Raw genomic sequence first — 17,623 nt, 5'->3', positions numbered from 1 at the left:
GTACGTACTTTTTATAATAACAATTATTGCAATTGTGGCAATACATTTCTCTTGTACGAGAAGAAAGACTGTTCAATAAATGTTAACCCTTTATTGACTAACGCCCGTCTCTCTATTCTCTACATCTCGTGAAAGTAAACTGCACTAGACTGACTGAGTGAAATACATTTCTATTGTTTCACACGACCCTAGAGATCGACTCTTGATCTGAGGAGCAAAGTTGTCATGTTGCACGGTTGTTGGAAAACTGAATCCCTTCTTGTCTGTGCCAAGGAAGCGGATCACTTCCTATGCAGAGAAGAAAGTTTCCAGTGACCTCTGAGCTAGTTGGTAACACAACCCAATTAAGTTTAGCATAGTCAGTGGAGGCCTGGAATATCCGCAGTTCCACGTCGATACTACTGTTTATGTTATTCCAATGCGCAGGGCCTAGTGGGAAACTAGGAACTACACTACATGGCGCCCAACGTTTGGTAAGGCGATAAACTAACGCAAGACTTATACAGTAACTCAGTCGTGCATATTTCACAGACCCCTTTCTCCCGTAAATACTCCAATAGACGTCTGGAGTGGGTGAAAGGTTAAAATCCGCCCGACCTTAGTAGGAAGAGATTCCTATGTAAAGCTCTGGTTTATTCAACGTTGAAGGATACAGTGTTCCAAAATATTGTGCACCTAATCTTTGTCTCCTTGGAGACCTACTCTGCAAAGCCTGCATTTCTAAAAAATGACAGACAGTGAAGAAGAAAGGGAAGCAGTTAGACTGGCAGCCCAACTAATAGAGGAAGACTCGAGTCTCCTACAGATTGACCCGGATGCTATCGACATCCCGGTCCACTTAAGAAGATCTATAACTTTAAAACTTATAGAAAACGGACTGACACCTCAAGGTGGTACAGTAATTTTCGTGATAGAGGCTCACGAGTATCGGCAGACAGAGGTATTCTATTCATGGATAAACTTTCCAGCGGTAAACGCTAGAACAAAAGAGTTTCACTATTACAAAATAGAGGAACCTCCGGGAGAGTACGCTCCTTTCGAGGAGATTGAAATCCCACTTAAATTTCAAGAGCACCTGCTCTGGTTTAATGGCGCCCTAAAACACAATGATCACATTACCAGGCTCGGTCCACTAGGTAGACCAGGAGCCACGTGGCCGGTTCTAGCCAGCTACACACCACATCCTGACATTGCAAGAATGTCTAGAGAAGAGCTGTTAGCACAGCTAAACACATTAATAAAAATACATAGGCAATTAGTCCAATATGTAATGCGGACTGCAACAGTCCAGCCAGCTGTTAATACACCACAGCTGACCCCTCATCAGGGGAACACAAATAAAATTACACCACAGAACATACAGTCATGTCTTGGTAAAACACCCGCAAAACGGGAACAAATTCCTTTCTGGTTAGCCCAGAAAATCACTCAAATAGAGGCAGTATTTCCTGATACTACCCCTATTGAGAAACACAGAATCTTGACCATCTGCCTTCCTATGGGAATCGCACCACACGTGGAGGACTGCGACACTTGGGGTACAGTCTTTGCTTCCATTTACACAAAAACACACGGTGTTCCGTCTATGGCGGTAATACCAGAAGTGCTAAAACAGATTCAAAATGAATTCGGTCCAGAGCCCGCTTTAAATCTAGGTATGAAATTACTGAAAGACTTCAAGCAGGTCACGGCTATATTATTAGCCAACATAAAGGGAGAAGCAGCATCTGTGGCGATCCGCCAGAAGTTGAGGGAAACAGATATAAAAGATCCTGTTGAGCTTGCAAAAATCATAGAAAAGTGCTATGAAGAATTAGGTAGAGACAGCTTGGGTGGGAAACCAGTTAAGCCCCAACTGCTCGAAAATCCTGAAAAATTATTAAGAATAATTTAAACACTCCTAAAAAGAGCTGGGATGGAAATAAACAATCCACTCCCAAGGAAAAAGTTTTCCAGTCCAGAGGAAGGTCTCCTCGACGGAGGGAGAGAACTCCGACTCGAGAACGCCAGTCTCCCCAACGGGAGCCCTCTGAGAAAAGATCTAACCTTAGAAATAGGGATAATATAAAAAAAACTGATAGATATCAAAGTATTGATACACGTCCCTCTCGATCTTCTCCACAGAATTCGGAAAGAAGAGGACGGTCAGACCCAGGAGAGCACACCAAGTCCAAAGACAAGGAACCTGCTCAAAATAAGAAATCTCAATTTCAGAAAAAGAAGGTAGCCAGTATTAGAGTAATCAACCATGCCGAGAATACTGAGGACACAGTTGAAAAACGGGGAGTGGGCATTGACAATGTTGGACAGTGCAGCAGAGATCAGTATAGCGCGCAAGATCTTGATGAGTCATCTGGAGACAGTGGACACGAATGAATTCATTCAGGTTGAAACTGCCGACGCCAGACTTAGCGAGCCCCATAAAATATACGAAATAACATTGCGTATAGAGGGTGATAAGACTAGGAAAATTAAGGGTCTATTTTGGGATAAGCTCTCAAAAGGCTATGATATTCTGTTAGCTGAAAAAGATTGGCCCCCAGAGTTTGTCAGGGAGTGCCCTCGTGGCGAAGAAGTGATTATGCCTGCCTTCTCGAATCACATACCGATTCATAAAAAATATACATATGCAAGGAAATGGGCAGTAGCCCAGGCACCTGCATTATATAAAAATCATGTAGGATGGGATGAGGATTCTCCTCCTCACAAAATCCAACTAAAAAGTGAACCAACTGCCCAACGGCAGTATCCCATAAAGCAAGAAGCTAAAAAACAAGTCAGGGAGATCTTAGATCAACTTGAGTACCAGGGGGTGATTGAAACATGCACCTCTCAAATGAACAATCCTTTGTTTCCTGTCTCCAAGCCAGACAATTCATATCGTCTAGTTTTGGACTACAGACATCTTAATACGTGTTGCAAAACTTTTGCAGTACAAAACTCGCATAGTGCAGCCCTAATGAATAACATAGTTAGGAAAAAATATAAAACGACATTAGACATTTCTAATGGTTTCTTTTGTCAAAACATTGCACCAGAAAGCAGATATTTGACCGCTTTCTCCGCATTTGGGTCACAGAAAAAATTCTGTCGACTCCCACAGGGGTTCAAGAACAGCCCAGGACTATTCTCAGCTAGAGTAACAGAGTTACTACAAATATATGATGATGAGGCATTGTCTTACTTAGATGATATTTATCTCACAGACGACGACTTGGATACTCACTTGAAAAGAGTGAACACCATTATACTTGGGTTCGCAGCAGAGGGTTACAAATTCAACTTTAAAAAGTCTCGAATTGCCCATCTGACAGTATTATTTTTAGGATACGAATTATCAAGTGAAGGAAAAAGCCTAGCGGACAACTTCTTAGAGAAGTGCGCTGTACTCCAAGCTCCAAAAACGCTGAAGAATTTACAATCAATACTAGGTTTTCTGAATTTCGGAAGAACTTACATACTAAATTACGCAGAGAGGGTTAAACCTCTCTACGAACTAATTAAACCTGATTTAAAACAAATCAATTGGACTTAAAAACACACAGAAATTTTGAGATCACTGCAAACAGACATGTTAGCAAAAACTAAATTAGATATACGTGACAACACGATCGATCTTGTAATCCGAGTCATCCCAGGAAGATGCGGATTCACGTACCTGACCTCTAATGAGGGAGAAAAGGTACCTATTTCAATTAAATCCCACTTGTACACACAAGCAGAAAAAACATTCAGTTGCACAGAAAGAACTGTGAACGCAGTGCAAATCGCATTAGCAAATGAACGAGAATTAGCACACGGCAAACGGATTAATATCCTTACAGCGGAATCCGCCTTCGAGGCGCTATTCAGCCCAGTAAACCTGCCTACAGTGTCACTGGATCCGAAATGGATACAGTGCATAGATTCTCTAGGAGCGGAAGATGTGAAATACTATTTCGCCCCGCAATTTGAAGAACTGAATGATTTAGAATATGAAGAAGAATATCCTCTGCCAATCGAAATTCTGCCTCTCCCACAATATGCCTGTATAATCTATACAGATAGCTTTGTACAGCATTTCAACGTAGAGAGAAAATCCTACGATGCAGCATGTGCGATTATTAAATGTCGTTGGCTGTGCGGTAAAATCAAACCGAAAATAACAAAAACTGAATCAGTAAAGTACTGTTCGGCTCAAAGAACTGAAATCAGATGTTTAAAGATGGCGCTCGAAAATGCAGAACGCGAATTCCCCACACTTATAGTGTGCGATTCTCATTTTTGCGTCAACTCTTACAATAACAAACTGCAGAGTTGGATCGAAAACGACTACAAAGATGACACAGGTGCCACAATAAAGCATAAAAAGCTCTGGAACGAGGTAGCTCTTTTACACAAAGAACTACAAAAGACTCACGTGATTCACGCACAGAGTCTTCAACGTGATGGCGTTCACGTTGCAGGGAATTCATTGGCTAATACAGCCAAATCGGAAGCAACTAACCCAGCTTCCGTAGCCACAAAAAAGCGTACAGATAAATACATAGACGGGGAAACCATGCTGGCAGTAAAAACGACCGTAAAAGGCGACTGTGCAGCACTACCCGTAAACTATCCACTCAATTATGCATACATAATCGATGCAAACTCCGTTCCTTTTGCTCGAATCCCTGGAGTGGGGGACAGAGTAATTCCAAACAGGAGCAGGAGGGGCTTCCTCTTACTGGAAGCACACATGGGGTTGGGTCTGAAACACCAAACAATCAAAGCCTCTCTGAAAGAATTACAATCAGAGTACTGGTGGCCAGGAATGAGTATAGATATTCAATGTTTTGCTCAAAAATGTAAAAACTGCAACCGAGATCGCAGAAATGAACAGGCCAGTATAGTTTCAGGATCCCTTCTAGACAGCATAAGGCGGTCTATCTACGCAATCAAAGAAGAGAAGCGCGTCCCAGTGTACACAGTTAAGGCGAAAAGCACTTAAAAAATGAGGCCTCCAGCGCTCGGCTGACGCTAGAACGGTTATAAAAGATTTGCGAGTCCATATCGGCATATACGCAATTACCACGTTCCATTCTGACCAGGGTCCTGCTTTCAGCTCTCGAGCCTATAAGGAGGCCATGGCTAGCATGGGAATTGGGTTGCGGTATTCTTGTCCGTCGCACCCCGAAGGGAATAGTGTGGTAGAAAGAAAAAACCGTGACATAAAGCAATCTATAACAGCGAAGGTATTAGGTTCAGGCGCTGGGTGGGTCAAACATTTAATAAGTGTCCAGACTAGTCTTAACAACATGCCAAGAAATTCTCTAAAAGGTTTCAGCCCATACGAACTATTGTTCGGAATTAGAATGAACGTTCAGGACCTCGATAGTCAGATGTCAGTGGTACAAGAAGAAAAAACGCAGTTTGATGTAAAAGACCGTTTGGCTGTTTTACAGGAACTGAATGAAACAAGAAAATCATTAAGCAACATAAAGTTAAAGCAACAGCCAAGTACCACTGACGAGGCACCCCCCGCAACAGCCCCAGCAAGGCCTGTCTGGATTCCAAAGATTGGGGATCTAGTCAGAGAAAAGATCGCGGTTAAGAAGGAATTTGGGCCTTCTTACAGAAAAGCAGTACCTGTCTTAGCAGTCACCGGAACAAGATCAGTTGTGCTACCGCCCCTTGCTGGTAAAAAGGAGAACAGAGTCGTGTCTATCGATCTGGTAAAACCACAAGCATGTGGCCTATAATCAACAGTAGGCCCAGTGGACTCCCAAGAAACAACAGAATACCCAAACTTGCAACAATCCAAGAGGTTCAAACTGAAAGACTCATCACATTCGATCAGCCTGCAGTGCACAATGAAGGACTATGCAATAATGCCATGGAACTCGTGCCTCTTGAAACACAGATTGAAACAGTTCGTCAAGAAACAACACCAGTCTACAATGATGTGGCATCAGAAAGTGCTACCGAGAGACAGATTGAAAAAACGATCCCATCAATTGACAGAACTGCCTCTGGTTATTTCATCAACTTCGACAACTTCTCTGAAGATTTTAACGACCCCGAAGTGATGCCAGAAACAAAAAAGTCTTTTAAAGAAAAAGCAACGGAACTCTTTCATCAACTGAAGGAAATCTACTTAATTTCCCCTTGGCTAGAGTTCTGGTTTGGTCTAGGTGTATTTTTCCTCCTGCTTTGGCTCATCATGGTACTGTGTTTGGGAAAATTCATTGAAGGAAAATATATTACAATGGACACAGCAAGTCAGAACATCAACCTAGTCTTGAAACCACACAGATCATCCCACGTGAAGAAAAGAGAACTGTCAACAGTAAATGTCACAGCAATTCCAATACCTGGTGGGGTAGTATGGGAGAAAACAGACTATGAGATATATGGTCCGGTCGAAATCCTGAAGTATCCTCATCAACTAAAGGTTTCCTTAAGTGACTTTGTGACACCAAATACATTCTCTGATGATTGGGACTTTAACAGTATTAATGACATGATGTCTGATTTAGTAATGTCAGCTAGATTCACAGATCATGATTATTTACAAGGTTCATCTAGTTATGAACAGTTATTCTGTTACACCCACTATGGGGATCATTACTTGCATAAATCTGCACAGCCTAGAAATGTTTTTATGTATAATCAATGGGAACATTGTTCTACACCACCTAAAAGCAGTTCGAAAGCATTTTTTGAGAAATTCAAATACTTCTCAGGGTTTAACACCAGTGATGCAGAAACGTTTTATTACAAACTGTTAGATAAAACAGGAATGAAAACAATGCTGACAAATTCTAAATTGATATATTCAGAAGCATTTTATGACAAAATGATGACATTTGGTTTTGATTATTGGAAAAATAATATTGAAACGAAAACAATTTGGGGTACAAAAGATTGGCAGGTGCAAGGCATAGAAGCACTATTTAGAACCCGCATGATACCAGAACAAATGTTATTTTTTAATGATACTGTACACCAAACATCCTGTCTTGGCCTAGCTAAGATCAAAGACCTTAAAACACCGTCTATACCAAAGCCAATACCTGAGAATACAACAGCTGATATTGAGTTAGACGTGTCACAAATTTTACATTTCAACAGAACACATCCTGATTGGAAAAAGTGGTTAATCTGGCCTACTGACACAAACAGCTGTCAAGATAGATTCCTGAATAAAACACAGGGGTTACAAATGACCAGATTAGACCCTAGATACTCCCAGAGACAACATCCAGGGATTATAACAACATACAGTGTAGGGAAACTCTGCCTAGAATGGCTAACTACGTCCACACTGGCTGAAATTAAGCAACACTTGTCTTTGCTAAAAGATGGTGCTGATTTGCGCGATTTCATTCTTGGACCACGCAAACAGCGTCAAAAGCGTTTCATAGCGACCAGTATCTATGCTGCTTACAACGAGGCTTGGAAAGTAAAGCAAATTGAAACTGCTGAAAAAATACGAGAAATTGATCGTATTAATTTGGAAAAATCACTTTCTGTGGTAGACAATGGGTTAATGACTGTCTTCCAGAATATATTCTTTGGACAATATTGTATCCTCTGCCTTTGATGTGATAGACAGAGATTTGCTAATGTTACAACATGGCCAATCTCAATTACGCTCTATTATAGAATTAGGCTGGACGCTGCAAAATCTTCGTTCAGGCTATGTGCCTTGGCGTTTAATCAACACAACGTCATTGTTTTCCAGTTTTAACCTTACTGATAAACAGATCAGTTTGGCACAGAAAGGAGCAGACTATACAATCCTGAGCATCGAAAAACTCGAGAGATTATCATTGACAATGTCAGAGAGTCCTGTCATTGAATGGATAATACACGGAATTATCACAATTCCGATAACAACTTTCCGATTTAAAAAGTGCCTTGAGTACATACCTGCTGGCCAATATGAACAATTGGGTAAGGGATATGTAAAATCCGAATGGAAATTACCATACACTCATTCTTGCTATAGTGACAGTGACAAAAATGTATTTCTTAGTGGTGACAACTGTAAACATTCACTAAGCGGTATACTTTTGTGTCAGGGTATTAATTTACACGGAGCATGTGATGGAAATTCAAACAACCTTTCATGCCACCAGCTAGTCACACCTGCAACTCAGATAGAGCCCTTCTTTATGCAACTCGCAAACGGGAGTTACATTCTTAGAACGGATCACAGATGTTGTGGCCTGACGCCAGGAAAAAGTTATCTAATACAAGTAACGTCCATGGTCAAATGTTGTATGCAAGCATTGTTTCCGAGCGGGCCTCCAGACATAGTGACTCCCCTCTGGCCTCGTCTGAATCTCTATTCTATACGAATTGATACATTAAGCAAAATGAAATCTGTACTTTTACAGACAACAGTGCCTATAACGTCATCTAAAGAGACGTATGATCTTCTAGTCGCAAGGACGGCTACTGAAGTTCATGACCTTTTATCAACAAATTGCCCCGTGCATTTCGTAGAAATGTTCAGCCAACTCCTTAACATGTCTAGTGCAACAAGCATCCCAGGCATATTTAAGACAGTCTTTACGGGACTGCTAACACCCTTCCAGGCAATTTTGGGAATCTTTCCTAATTTTGTGCACTCCATTTTTGGCGGCATTCCACTATTTTTGGGACTCGTTGCAGGGATTCTATTTTTGACCATCCTGCTACGTTATGGCAAGCCTCGGCTCAGACATAGCTCCCATGGGAATGGAAGAGACAATCCTAGCAATGCGCTACAGGGACAGGATAACTAACGTCCTCGGATTGGCCAGGCTGAGAGATCTAAACATGACCTGGTTCCTTTCATTCAGACCGATATGGCAAAATTGCATTTTACCTGTGCTACGGTGTATGCTTTGCGGCGATGAATGCGTGTTGGACATCTGTCTTTCACTTCCATCAGCAGTACCAATGGACGTCGATACTTTGCTCAGTCCAATAACGGCTCACGCATTGTGTTGTCCCCAGCGGCTACCAATCCTGATGACGGCATTTGTGGAGACTCCTGTACTACAGCCAAGTGGTATCAGTGGAGCGAGTGACAAAAGCAACATCATCCAGGTACAACGTTCTGTGAGCATTGCTGGTCCTGCCTTCGATGACAGCAATCATTCTCACACCTGCCAAGTTACAGCGCTATCTAATTTGGTTGAACTATCACCTGAATTTGTAGACCAATTCTTTGAGAGCCTGTCTGATACGATGTTCTCACCCACAGAGAAACAATAACTTTTGAGAAGCTTTCCGACACACAGCGTTCCCATGAACTCTGAATTCGGCCTTCAGTTTTGATCAACAAAAACTGCCAGGAGCTTTTGGAAATCTATTTTCTTTGAATTGGACAATTTTTTTAATATTGACCCTTTTTGGCACGAACAATTCTTTGCTTAACGTAAAAACTATTCTTAGAGAACAGAAGCTTCACACTTCTATTTCTAAACACATCTAGAGACATAACAACATAACACCAGCCTCTAGCACACATGTTATTACAATGCATTTTTATGTGATGATTTATCTCGCCTTTCTTCTGTCAGAGATACTTCATGTGTAATTCCTTTTGCATAATCGTTCATTGACTTCATATGCAATAATTTTTTGAATGATTAATATGCTTTAAAAAACGTACAGTACCTAAATTCCATGTATTACAAGTACGCCTATTTCGAATGCATTTATGTATTTTCGGGTGGGCAATGTTACACATGCATCTTATTGCTTAGTTTTAGTAAATTTTGATGGACATGAAAACGTGGAGTGGGTGTTGCGTGCTTATCTAGGTTCCTGATCGATACTGTGACCTTATGCCCCTATTCGGCTATAAATCCATTTATTCCCTATATTGGCAGAACCGTTCAAGTGCGATTTTCTGAAAAGTCATCTCTGGCCTCACACGAACAGAGCCACATTCCAGCATGACTCTCTGCTACTTCCTTTGCGACCAATTAGTGCAATGACAGAGCAGCAGTCACTATCTGATATTCCTAGATAACACTCCGAGTTCTTCAACAAGATAAAACTTAGCAAAACCTGGAAATCCCCGCTTGCTATGTTTTGATTAGTAATGGAACTCTAATGAGCAACTGATAACTGTCACTTCCTAGTGACATCTTTAGTTGACGTCTTATGTCCAGCAAACTTGCGTCAAACCCGGCACCTGTCAGGTATAAATATTACCAACGTTGCCTTAAGCAAAGAGAGAGATACGAGCTGTGAGTTCGTTGCCTGTTGCTGATGCCAGCTGCCTGCATGACCCTGTGTTGGTAAAAACTAGCACTCTGTCGCTGCAGCCTGCTATCCTGTGGTGGTGAAGCTGCTGATTACCATTATCGCCGCTACAGCGCGAACTATGGTGCAGTACGCTTGAGGAGCCGAGCAGCCGTCCTCTGCGAAGACATCCAGCTGATTCCAGCTGCCCGCGGACGCTGTCACCCCTCCTTCCTCGACGCGCTGAAAGAAGCCGCTGCATTTCTCGTGCAGAGAAATCCAGTCCCGGCGCTTCCGGTCTACCCTCGCAGGTGACTGGGATATCGAGAGAGACCCCTGAAGGAGATACCAATCCTCCATCATTCTATTCAGAGGTATGGTGTTGACTAAACCCTTAGACGAGAATTCTTGAAACAAACCTTGGCAAAACCAACTTAACTTAAAGCTACTTACTTACTCCCCTTCTCACGTGTTAGGCTTAGGTCAGGCACACTGGGGTAGGCTTAGTTAGAAGCACCAGTTGAGTACGTTAGCCAAATGTATATATGACTGTATATATGTTTTATTACTTTTAAACCATTGTATGGCTAAGAAACCATATCAATGCTTTTACAGTTCTATTTCGCAATACTTATCTTACTGTACGTACTTTTTATAATAACAATTATTGCAATTGTGGCAATACATTTCTCTTGTACGAGAAGAAAGACTGTTCAATAAATGTTAACCCTTTATTGACTAACGCCCGTCTCTCTATTCTCTACATCTCGTGAAAGTAAACTGCACTAGACTGACTGAGTGAAATACATTTCTATTGTTTCACACGACCCTAGAGATCGACTCTTGATCTGAGGAGCAAAGTTGTCATGTTGCACGGTTGTTGGAAAACTGAATCCCTTCTTGTCTGTGCCAAGGAAGCTGATCACTTCCTATGCAGAGAAGAACGTTTCCAGTGACCTCTGAGCTAGTTGGTAACACAACCCAATTAAGTTTAGCATAGTCAGTGGAGGCCTGGAATATCCGCAGTTCCACGTCGATACTACTGTTTATGTTATTCCAATGCGCAGGGCCTAGTGGGAAACTAGGAACTACACTACAATCACACAGAAAGTAGCAATAGCTATACTGCCAAGCCACTAGTAAAAATAAAAGCAGAAGGATCAAACAATAGACGGAATGCTGAACAATGCAAAAATTCACCCCCAGTCACAAAGATCTGGGGTTAATCCATAGTTCTTTTACTAACCACACCACCCCAGTTTGGACCCAGCCATATACAAATCAGTCTTGACCCTGTTCCTCATGGGAACGGTCTAGCCCGAGCTTCCAAGTCAGATCCTTCCTTGACCGAAAACAAGCATTCTGGGACTGGTTTTGGGGTAACACCCCATAACAGTCAAGCCGGCTTGTATCCAGTAGCTTGCATTGTGCTTGTGAAATCTCTTCTCTTTAATAGATCTTCAAAGGGGGCTCTAAACAGCTCCCATAGCTGAATGACTGATTCCACAGACGTGTCAGGCACTATTGTAGGGGACGCCTGTGAAGCCTTGCATGCAGTACAATTGCGATGCAAAACGCCATCATTCCAGCAGTTGCATGAACTTGGTAATGCTTGGTTGGGTTGAAATTGTAGAAGTATAGCCTGTGTATTGCGAATTCTGGCTACAATGGGAGAGGCTAGAGCTTTGACTGTGTCTAGACTGGCTCCTAAGTACGACTGCATCTGCGACGGATGCAGGTGAGATTTCTGGGCATTGATGGTGAACCCCAGTTGATGAAGTAGATCTATTGATGAATAGGGGAAGATGTGAATATGTTGTCTTTTGAGATGAGCAGCGACAACTTCCTGGGATTTGGTAAAAACTCTGGGTGCTGTAGTCACTCTGAAGGAAAGCACCTTGAACTGGTAATGCTAGACTGCTATCACAAATCTGAGGTATTTACGATGAGCCGGATGAATTAGAACATGAAAAGATGCGTCTTTTAGATCTAGAGTAGACATAAAATCTGCTCTTTGCAAAAGAAGGAGTACCTGTTGAAGCATCACCATATGGAAGTGTTCTGACAGTATATAGTGGTTCAACTCTCTGAAATCCAGATTAGGCCTTAGGGAACCACCCTTTTTGGTAATGAGAAAATACTGAGAGTAGACCCCCGAGCCCTGGTACTGTTTTGGGACATCTCTATTGCTCCTTTTAGTAGGAGAGAATTAACCTCTTGTTGTAGCAATTGTAGGTGTTGTGGAGACAATTTGTGGGTCTGAGATGGAATTTTTGGGGGATTACTGGTGAGCTCCATGCAATAACCATGTTGGATGATTCCAATGACTCATTTGTCTGAAGTTATGGACTGCCATACTGGGAGAAATTGTTGAAGTCTTCCCTCGACAGGTGTGGTGTAGTCGGGGGGGGGGGGGGGGAGCGTGGGCAAGTCACGGTTTATTAGGGGAAGTGAAGCTACAAGGTGTGTTGCCCTTACCCCTGCCTTGGAAGTTGTTGCCTCTATAACCACCTCTTAAACCTCCTCTGGCGGGAGAGGACTGATTGTTACCTTTATATGTTGAGGCATTCTGATGTGTGATAGGGTTTTAGACCCTCCTCTTTAAAAGGAGCGACAAAAGGAGCCCCTGTTGGACGGAGACTGGAGCACTCTCATGGACCTCGCTACTTCAGTGTCATTTTTCATCTCCTCTAACGCTTGATCTTCGCTTGGACAAAGAGATGTTCCTTATCAAAAGGTGTATTAAGGATGGATTGTTGAACTTCTGGCTTGAATTCAGAAATTCTTAAACAAGCGTGTCTCCTGAGCAAGATGCTAGTATTAACTTCCCTAGCCGCTGTGTCTGCAGCATCTAGAGCACAATGTACAGAGGGGTTAGGAATGGCTTTACCTTCATTTACTAAGTCTTGAGCCTTAGCTTTATGCTCATCTGGGAGATATTGAAACTGTTGCTCCATCTCATTCCAGTGTGCCCGGTCATACCTGGCTAAGAGACCCTGCATATTGGCAATGCGCCATTGATGCGCAGCTACGCGTTTGCCAGAAGCATCAATTAATTTGGATTCTTTATCTGGCGGAGGAGCATCTCCTGATGTTTGTGAATTATCCTGCTTATGGGCGTTAGACACTACTAGAGAATTTAATGGTAATTGCCCTTTGATAAATAAGGGGTATATAGGGAAAGCCTTATATTTTTTGTCAACCCTAGAAGTCAATATGCGTGCTCTTACTGGGTCATTAAAAATCTCATCAGCGTGTCTCATCATGCCTTTAAGCATGGGAAGTGCTTGTCTTCCCCCCGACAGGTGTGGTGTGTGACGTGTGTGTGGATCCTAAAGTTTCGAACCTGAAATCCTCCTCTAATGATTCTTTTTGCAATGTCACCCCATGATATTGTGCAGCCCTGGCAATGAGTTCTTCATGATATGCATTGTCGTCTGGAGGAGATGGCTTGGCTGGGTAAAGGTCTGGATCAGTATCTGCTGGGGGATCGATTGTATAATCTGTCCATAGATCTAATGGAAGATGTATGCCCCCATCATCAGCATCGTCATCTGTATGGTGAGGTTGAGGAGAATCCGGAGGTGTAATTTACAAGGGATTTACAGGTAGAGAAGGAGGTGGTGGCGGTGATGGCAGATGCAAAGGACTTGTGGCAACAGATTTCCTTTTTAAAGGGACCTTGTAAGAAGGGTCTTCATCAAGAAGTTTGCGTTTGTGAGGAGGCTTGGTGTGAATACGGCCAGTGTCCGGGTTAATATAAAGTTTATTTTGCTTTGGATCGGGAGTTAAAGGAACAATGTCTATATTTAGATCTGAAGGGGTGTCTGCCTGTTTCAGCGCCAACGTTTTCAGTGTTGGTTTCAGTGCCACTGCATTCAAGCTAGCCTGGCTGATGAAGGGATTTACCCAGAAACCGGTCCCAGGATGCTTGTTTCTGGTTCAGGGAAGACCTGGCTTGGCAGTTCGTGCTGGAATGTTCCCATGAGGCACAGGGTCAAGACTGATTTGCATATAGCTAGATCTGAACTGAGGTGGCGAAGTAAGCTAAAGGTTGATGATGGATTCAACCCAGATCTGTGACTGGGAGTGAGTGTATTAAAAGATTCAGCACTCCGTCCATCATCTCCTTGTGTTTGACATTTTCGGTGCCGGCATGGAAGGTTTCGGCTCGGCATGGAGGATTTAAGCTCCGAGCCGAGCTTGTGTTTGGAACCAGATGGCTTTGGTTCCGAGGAGGACTTTGGATGGCTCTTACAGAACCCGAAGGCTTAACTTGGTGTTGCGGAGCTGAGCCTGGAGGCGGGGCATTGGAAATGTTGTCTCAGTGCCGACTTTGGCCAGAAGCAGAGGTGGTGCTGAAGCTTTTAGGTTTTTCAGATTAGTTTGTGGAGGCAAGAGTTCTTCAGTACTCACGTCACCTTGTCCCGGCACAGTTCTTTGGCGTTGAGGTCTATCTCGAGCTACGAACCTGAGTCTTGAACGGAGAAGGTTCCCTCCTCCTCTACCACTGATGCCCCAACGTCTTCCTGACCGGAGTCTTCAATGAAGATGTTCGGCGTGTCTTCAATGCTTTGATGTTGCATCTCTCGACAGAGCCTGCCTATCGCAAAAAGTTTTCTTTGATCGGAACGATCTGCAAACGTCAAAGTCTTGTTCTTTGTGCTCAGAAGAGAAGCGCAAGCTGCACACTTCCGGTGAGTCGGTGCACGGATACTTTTCGTGGCACTGAGGACAGAATTTAAACGGAGTCCGATCCATCGATGGAGAGCTGACCAGGCATAGTTAGGCCCGAAGGCCGTCCATAAAGCTTTCCGATTGAAAAGTTGATTCCATTGTTGAAAATGATACGCGGAGAAGTGGGAAATGCGTACAAAAACAATACAGTCGATGGTAGAGAGGATTGCGTGTCAAGGGGTACTCGAAGATCGGTTTTGAACCAGAGCGCAGCAATACACATTCGAACCCGATGGTGGACAAAAAACTATTTAACAATGGAGTCGATGCCCATGCGCAATATTACCGAAAGAAGGAGTCACTTTAGCTCGTGACTAAGAAAGGCTTCTTCGAAGAAAAACAACTTGCAAACATCTGGATCCAACACTAGATGGCAGGAGTATGCAATCATGTGTATCTACAACACACATGCCTCGAACATAATGTTTCAACACTAAATGAAGGGAACGATCTTCAAGCATGGGGCATTATGGAAGAGTAGGGATGAAAGAAAGGGGACTTAGCTTTTGCCATGAACCCAGTCATCATGTTGCCGTACCCAGTAATGACAATTACAGCCTTAGTACAAAAGACGTGTTGAACTCTCCTCCATACCCCCATCACCTCATTGCTGTAGGAGATGGCCAGCTAGACAAGTAGGGTAAATGTCAATACACCACCACTTAAAACATAGCGAGACATCATGTTCTTCATTTTCTTCAAATACAAATGTCTTTGTCGCGGCTATACTGACATGGTGGCTAAGTACATTATTTTAAAAAAAGAGCTACCTCTTTTCCAAAAGGGACTGAGATAGTTTCCTGAAGTGTTAAGATTTTAGGCATGGATGCAGGTGCTGTAGCTAGAACTGGTTTGCTCAGGGCAAACTCTTTCTCTACCTCAAGGCAAGGGATTGGCATCCTTCTCCAGCCTGAATATCCCACTTGCAGTGAAGGAACCTGATAAATGGTCAACAATAAAGGAGAGTCCATTTTTGGAAAATTTGGAAGGGACAAAAGTGGGTACAATCTGATAATTTCTGATCGCAGAGACCCTTTAATAACTAGACAAACTAAAATTTGATTCAGATACTAAGGTCCTCATTATGAGTGGCCTCATGATTTTAATGGGGTGTGTAGCAGCAGCAGTTACCTGCCCCATTGGAACTGGGACATCTGTATTGTTCCAGAGAAAATGATTATCTTTATATGAGGAAGTACCCGTGAATCAGAATCAGAATTATTACTTTGTCATGTAATTTCACATTTCTAAGGGAAACCCACAAGGCCCAACTTGTATTGGCCTGGATTTCCCCCAACCCCGAAGCTGTGTGGGTGTCAGCAATTCTGGGTTAGAGAAAATCCAGACCTTTTTCTGTTGCTCACATAATGAGGGACTAAGGGCCTGATTTCTGCTTTGGTAAAGGGTACTCTGTCTATCAGGGTGGCAGAAGACTTTACCTTCACCAACCTGACAGACTACCAGCCACAAAATCTCAACATGACTGCTGGCCGATCAGTCACCTCCGTAAATTGAAAGGAAGCCTTGTAAGTGCAGTGGTTTTCAATGTAAAAAAGTTTTGTGGGTGACCGCTTTTGGTTTTGATTGCGGTTCACTAAACTTTTTCTAAAATGTGATATTTTTTTAGACACAAACTCCGAAATCAAAATATTGTTCCTAAAAAACAAATAATTAATGACCCCCATACCATGGGAGCTTTCTCCCAGGGTATAGGGTGATTTTAATTTGTTTCAAAACGGACAGGTTTTTTCCTAGCGGTGACAGGAAGAAAACACATTAAACCATCCAAGTACATAGTGCTGGAAGTATAATGTATTTTCTCTGATGACCCATAAACCATTGGGCCATCAGAGGAAGCTTTCCATCGATAGGCCCACAGTGGGCTCTGTCAACGGAACACTTATGGCCGCCCTCTCTAAATGAGATAGGTGGAACAAGGGTTTTGGTGGGCAGGGACCTCCACCTCATCAACCCTGTTGACCAAACTCTAGATTGGGCTCTAAGTGTGAAAAGTAAGATGTGAGATATTAGCAGTAGGAATTGGGAAAAGCAGCTTGATTTCAGAATTTGTGAGTACAATCTTCAAGTACTACTCAAGCTGTTTGGGATATAGCGGTTTTGTAACAGGGCAAAATCAGAAAATAAAACATTAACTAAATGTTTAAGGAAAAAAAGGGTCAGCAGATTCTCACCTCAATTTCAACATTTGTGTAGAGCTGGCATAGAGTCATCAGCAATGTCTGTTTACTAAGAACAATAAAAACTTATGTTAATGAAAAAAAGTCAATTTATGGGCAATATAATTTGATAATATCTCTAGCACTGAATACATTGAGAAAAGAGGTCTACGGTTTGTGATGATACTGTGACAAACTCAACCTGAGTTAATGACAATGGCCTCTGAAGGGTCATGGCCTCAGTATTTGCAGTTTTAACTGATGCACCTTTGACCAGATAGCTAGAACTGTTGAGCCTAATAAGAGGAGTTGCGCTTAAAAAAGTCAAAGATGATCCACTTAAACTGGGAGGCCACAATCAATTATAATTAGAAGTATGAAAGACATCATATTCGACCTTAGATTCTCTTTTATTACGTCACTTTGGTAGCCCACCAAAGAGCTACATTTTTGCAGATAATTTGTTAACTTTGGTTATTTTGGCCACCTTTACATGTCTCGCC

The 17,623-nt window shown here is 42.6% G+C and overlaps 1 protein-coding gene across 2 annotated transcripts in view; it reads right to left on the bottom strand.

The window, feature by feature from the left end:
• Positions 1-17,623, bottom strand: part of LPCAT2 (lysophosphatidylcholine acyltransferase 2) — a 241,330-nt gene that overhangs the window by 78,998 nt on the left and 144,709 nt on the right. For both annotated transcript variants that reach the window (XM_086945191.1, XM_086945192.1), the window contains exon 8: positions 17,136-17,190. In XM_086945191.1, the coding sequence (XP_086801317.1) occupies positions 17,136-17,190 (55 nt within the window). The remainder of the gene's footprint in view (positions 1-17,135; positions 17,191-17,623) is intronic.

Source organism: Lissotriton vulgaris, chromosome 12 (assembly GCF_964263255.1).
Source record: "Lissotriton vulgaris chromosome 12, aLisVul1.2, whole genome shotgun sequence".
Taxonomy (NCBI): Eukaryota; Metazoa; Chordata; class Amphibia; order Caudata; family Salamandridae; genus Lissotriton; species Lissotriton vulgaris.
Note: the sequence above shows the minus strand (reverse complement) of the source record. Positions and strands in the feature narration are given on the sequence as shown.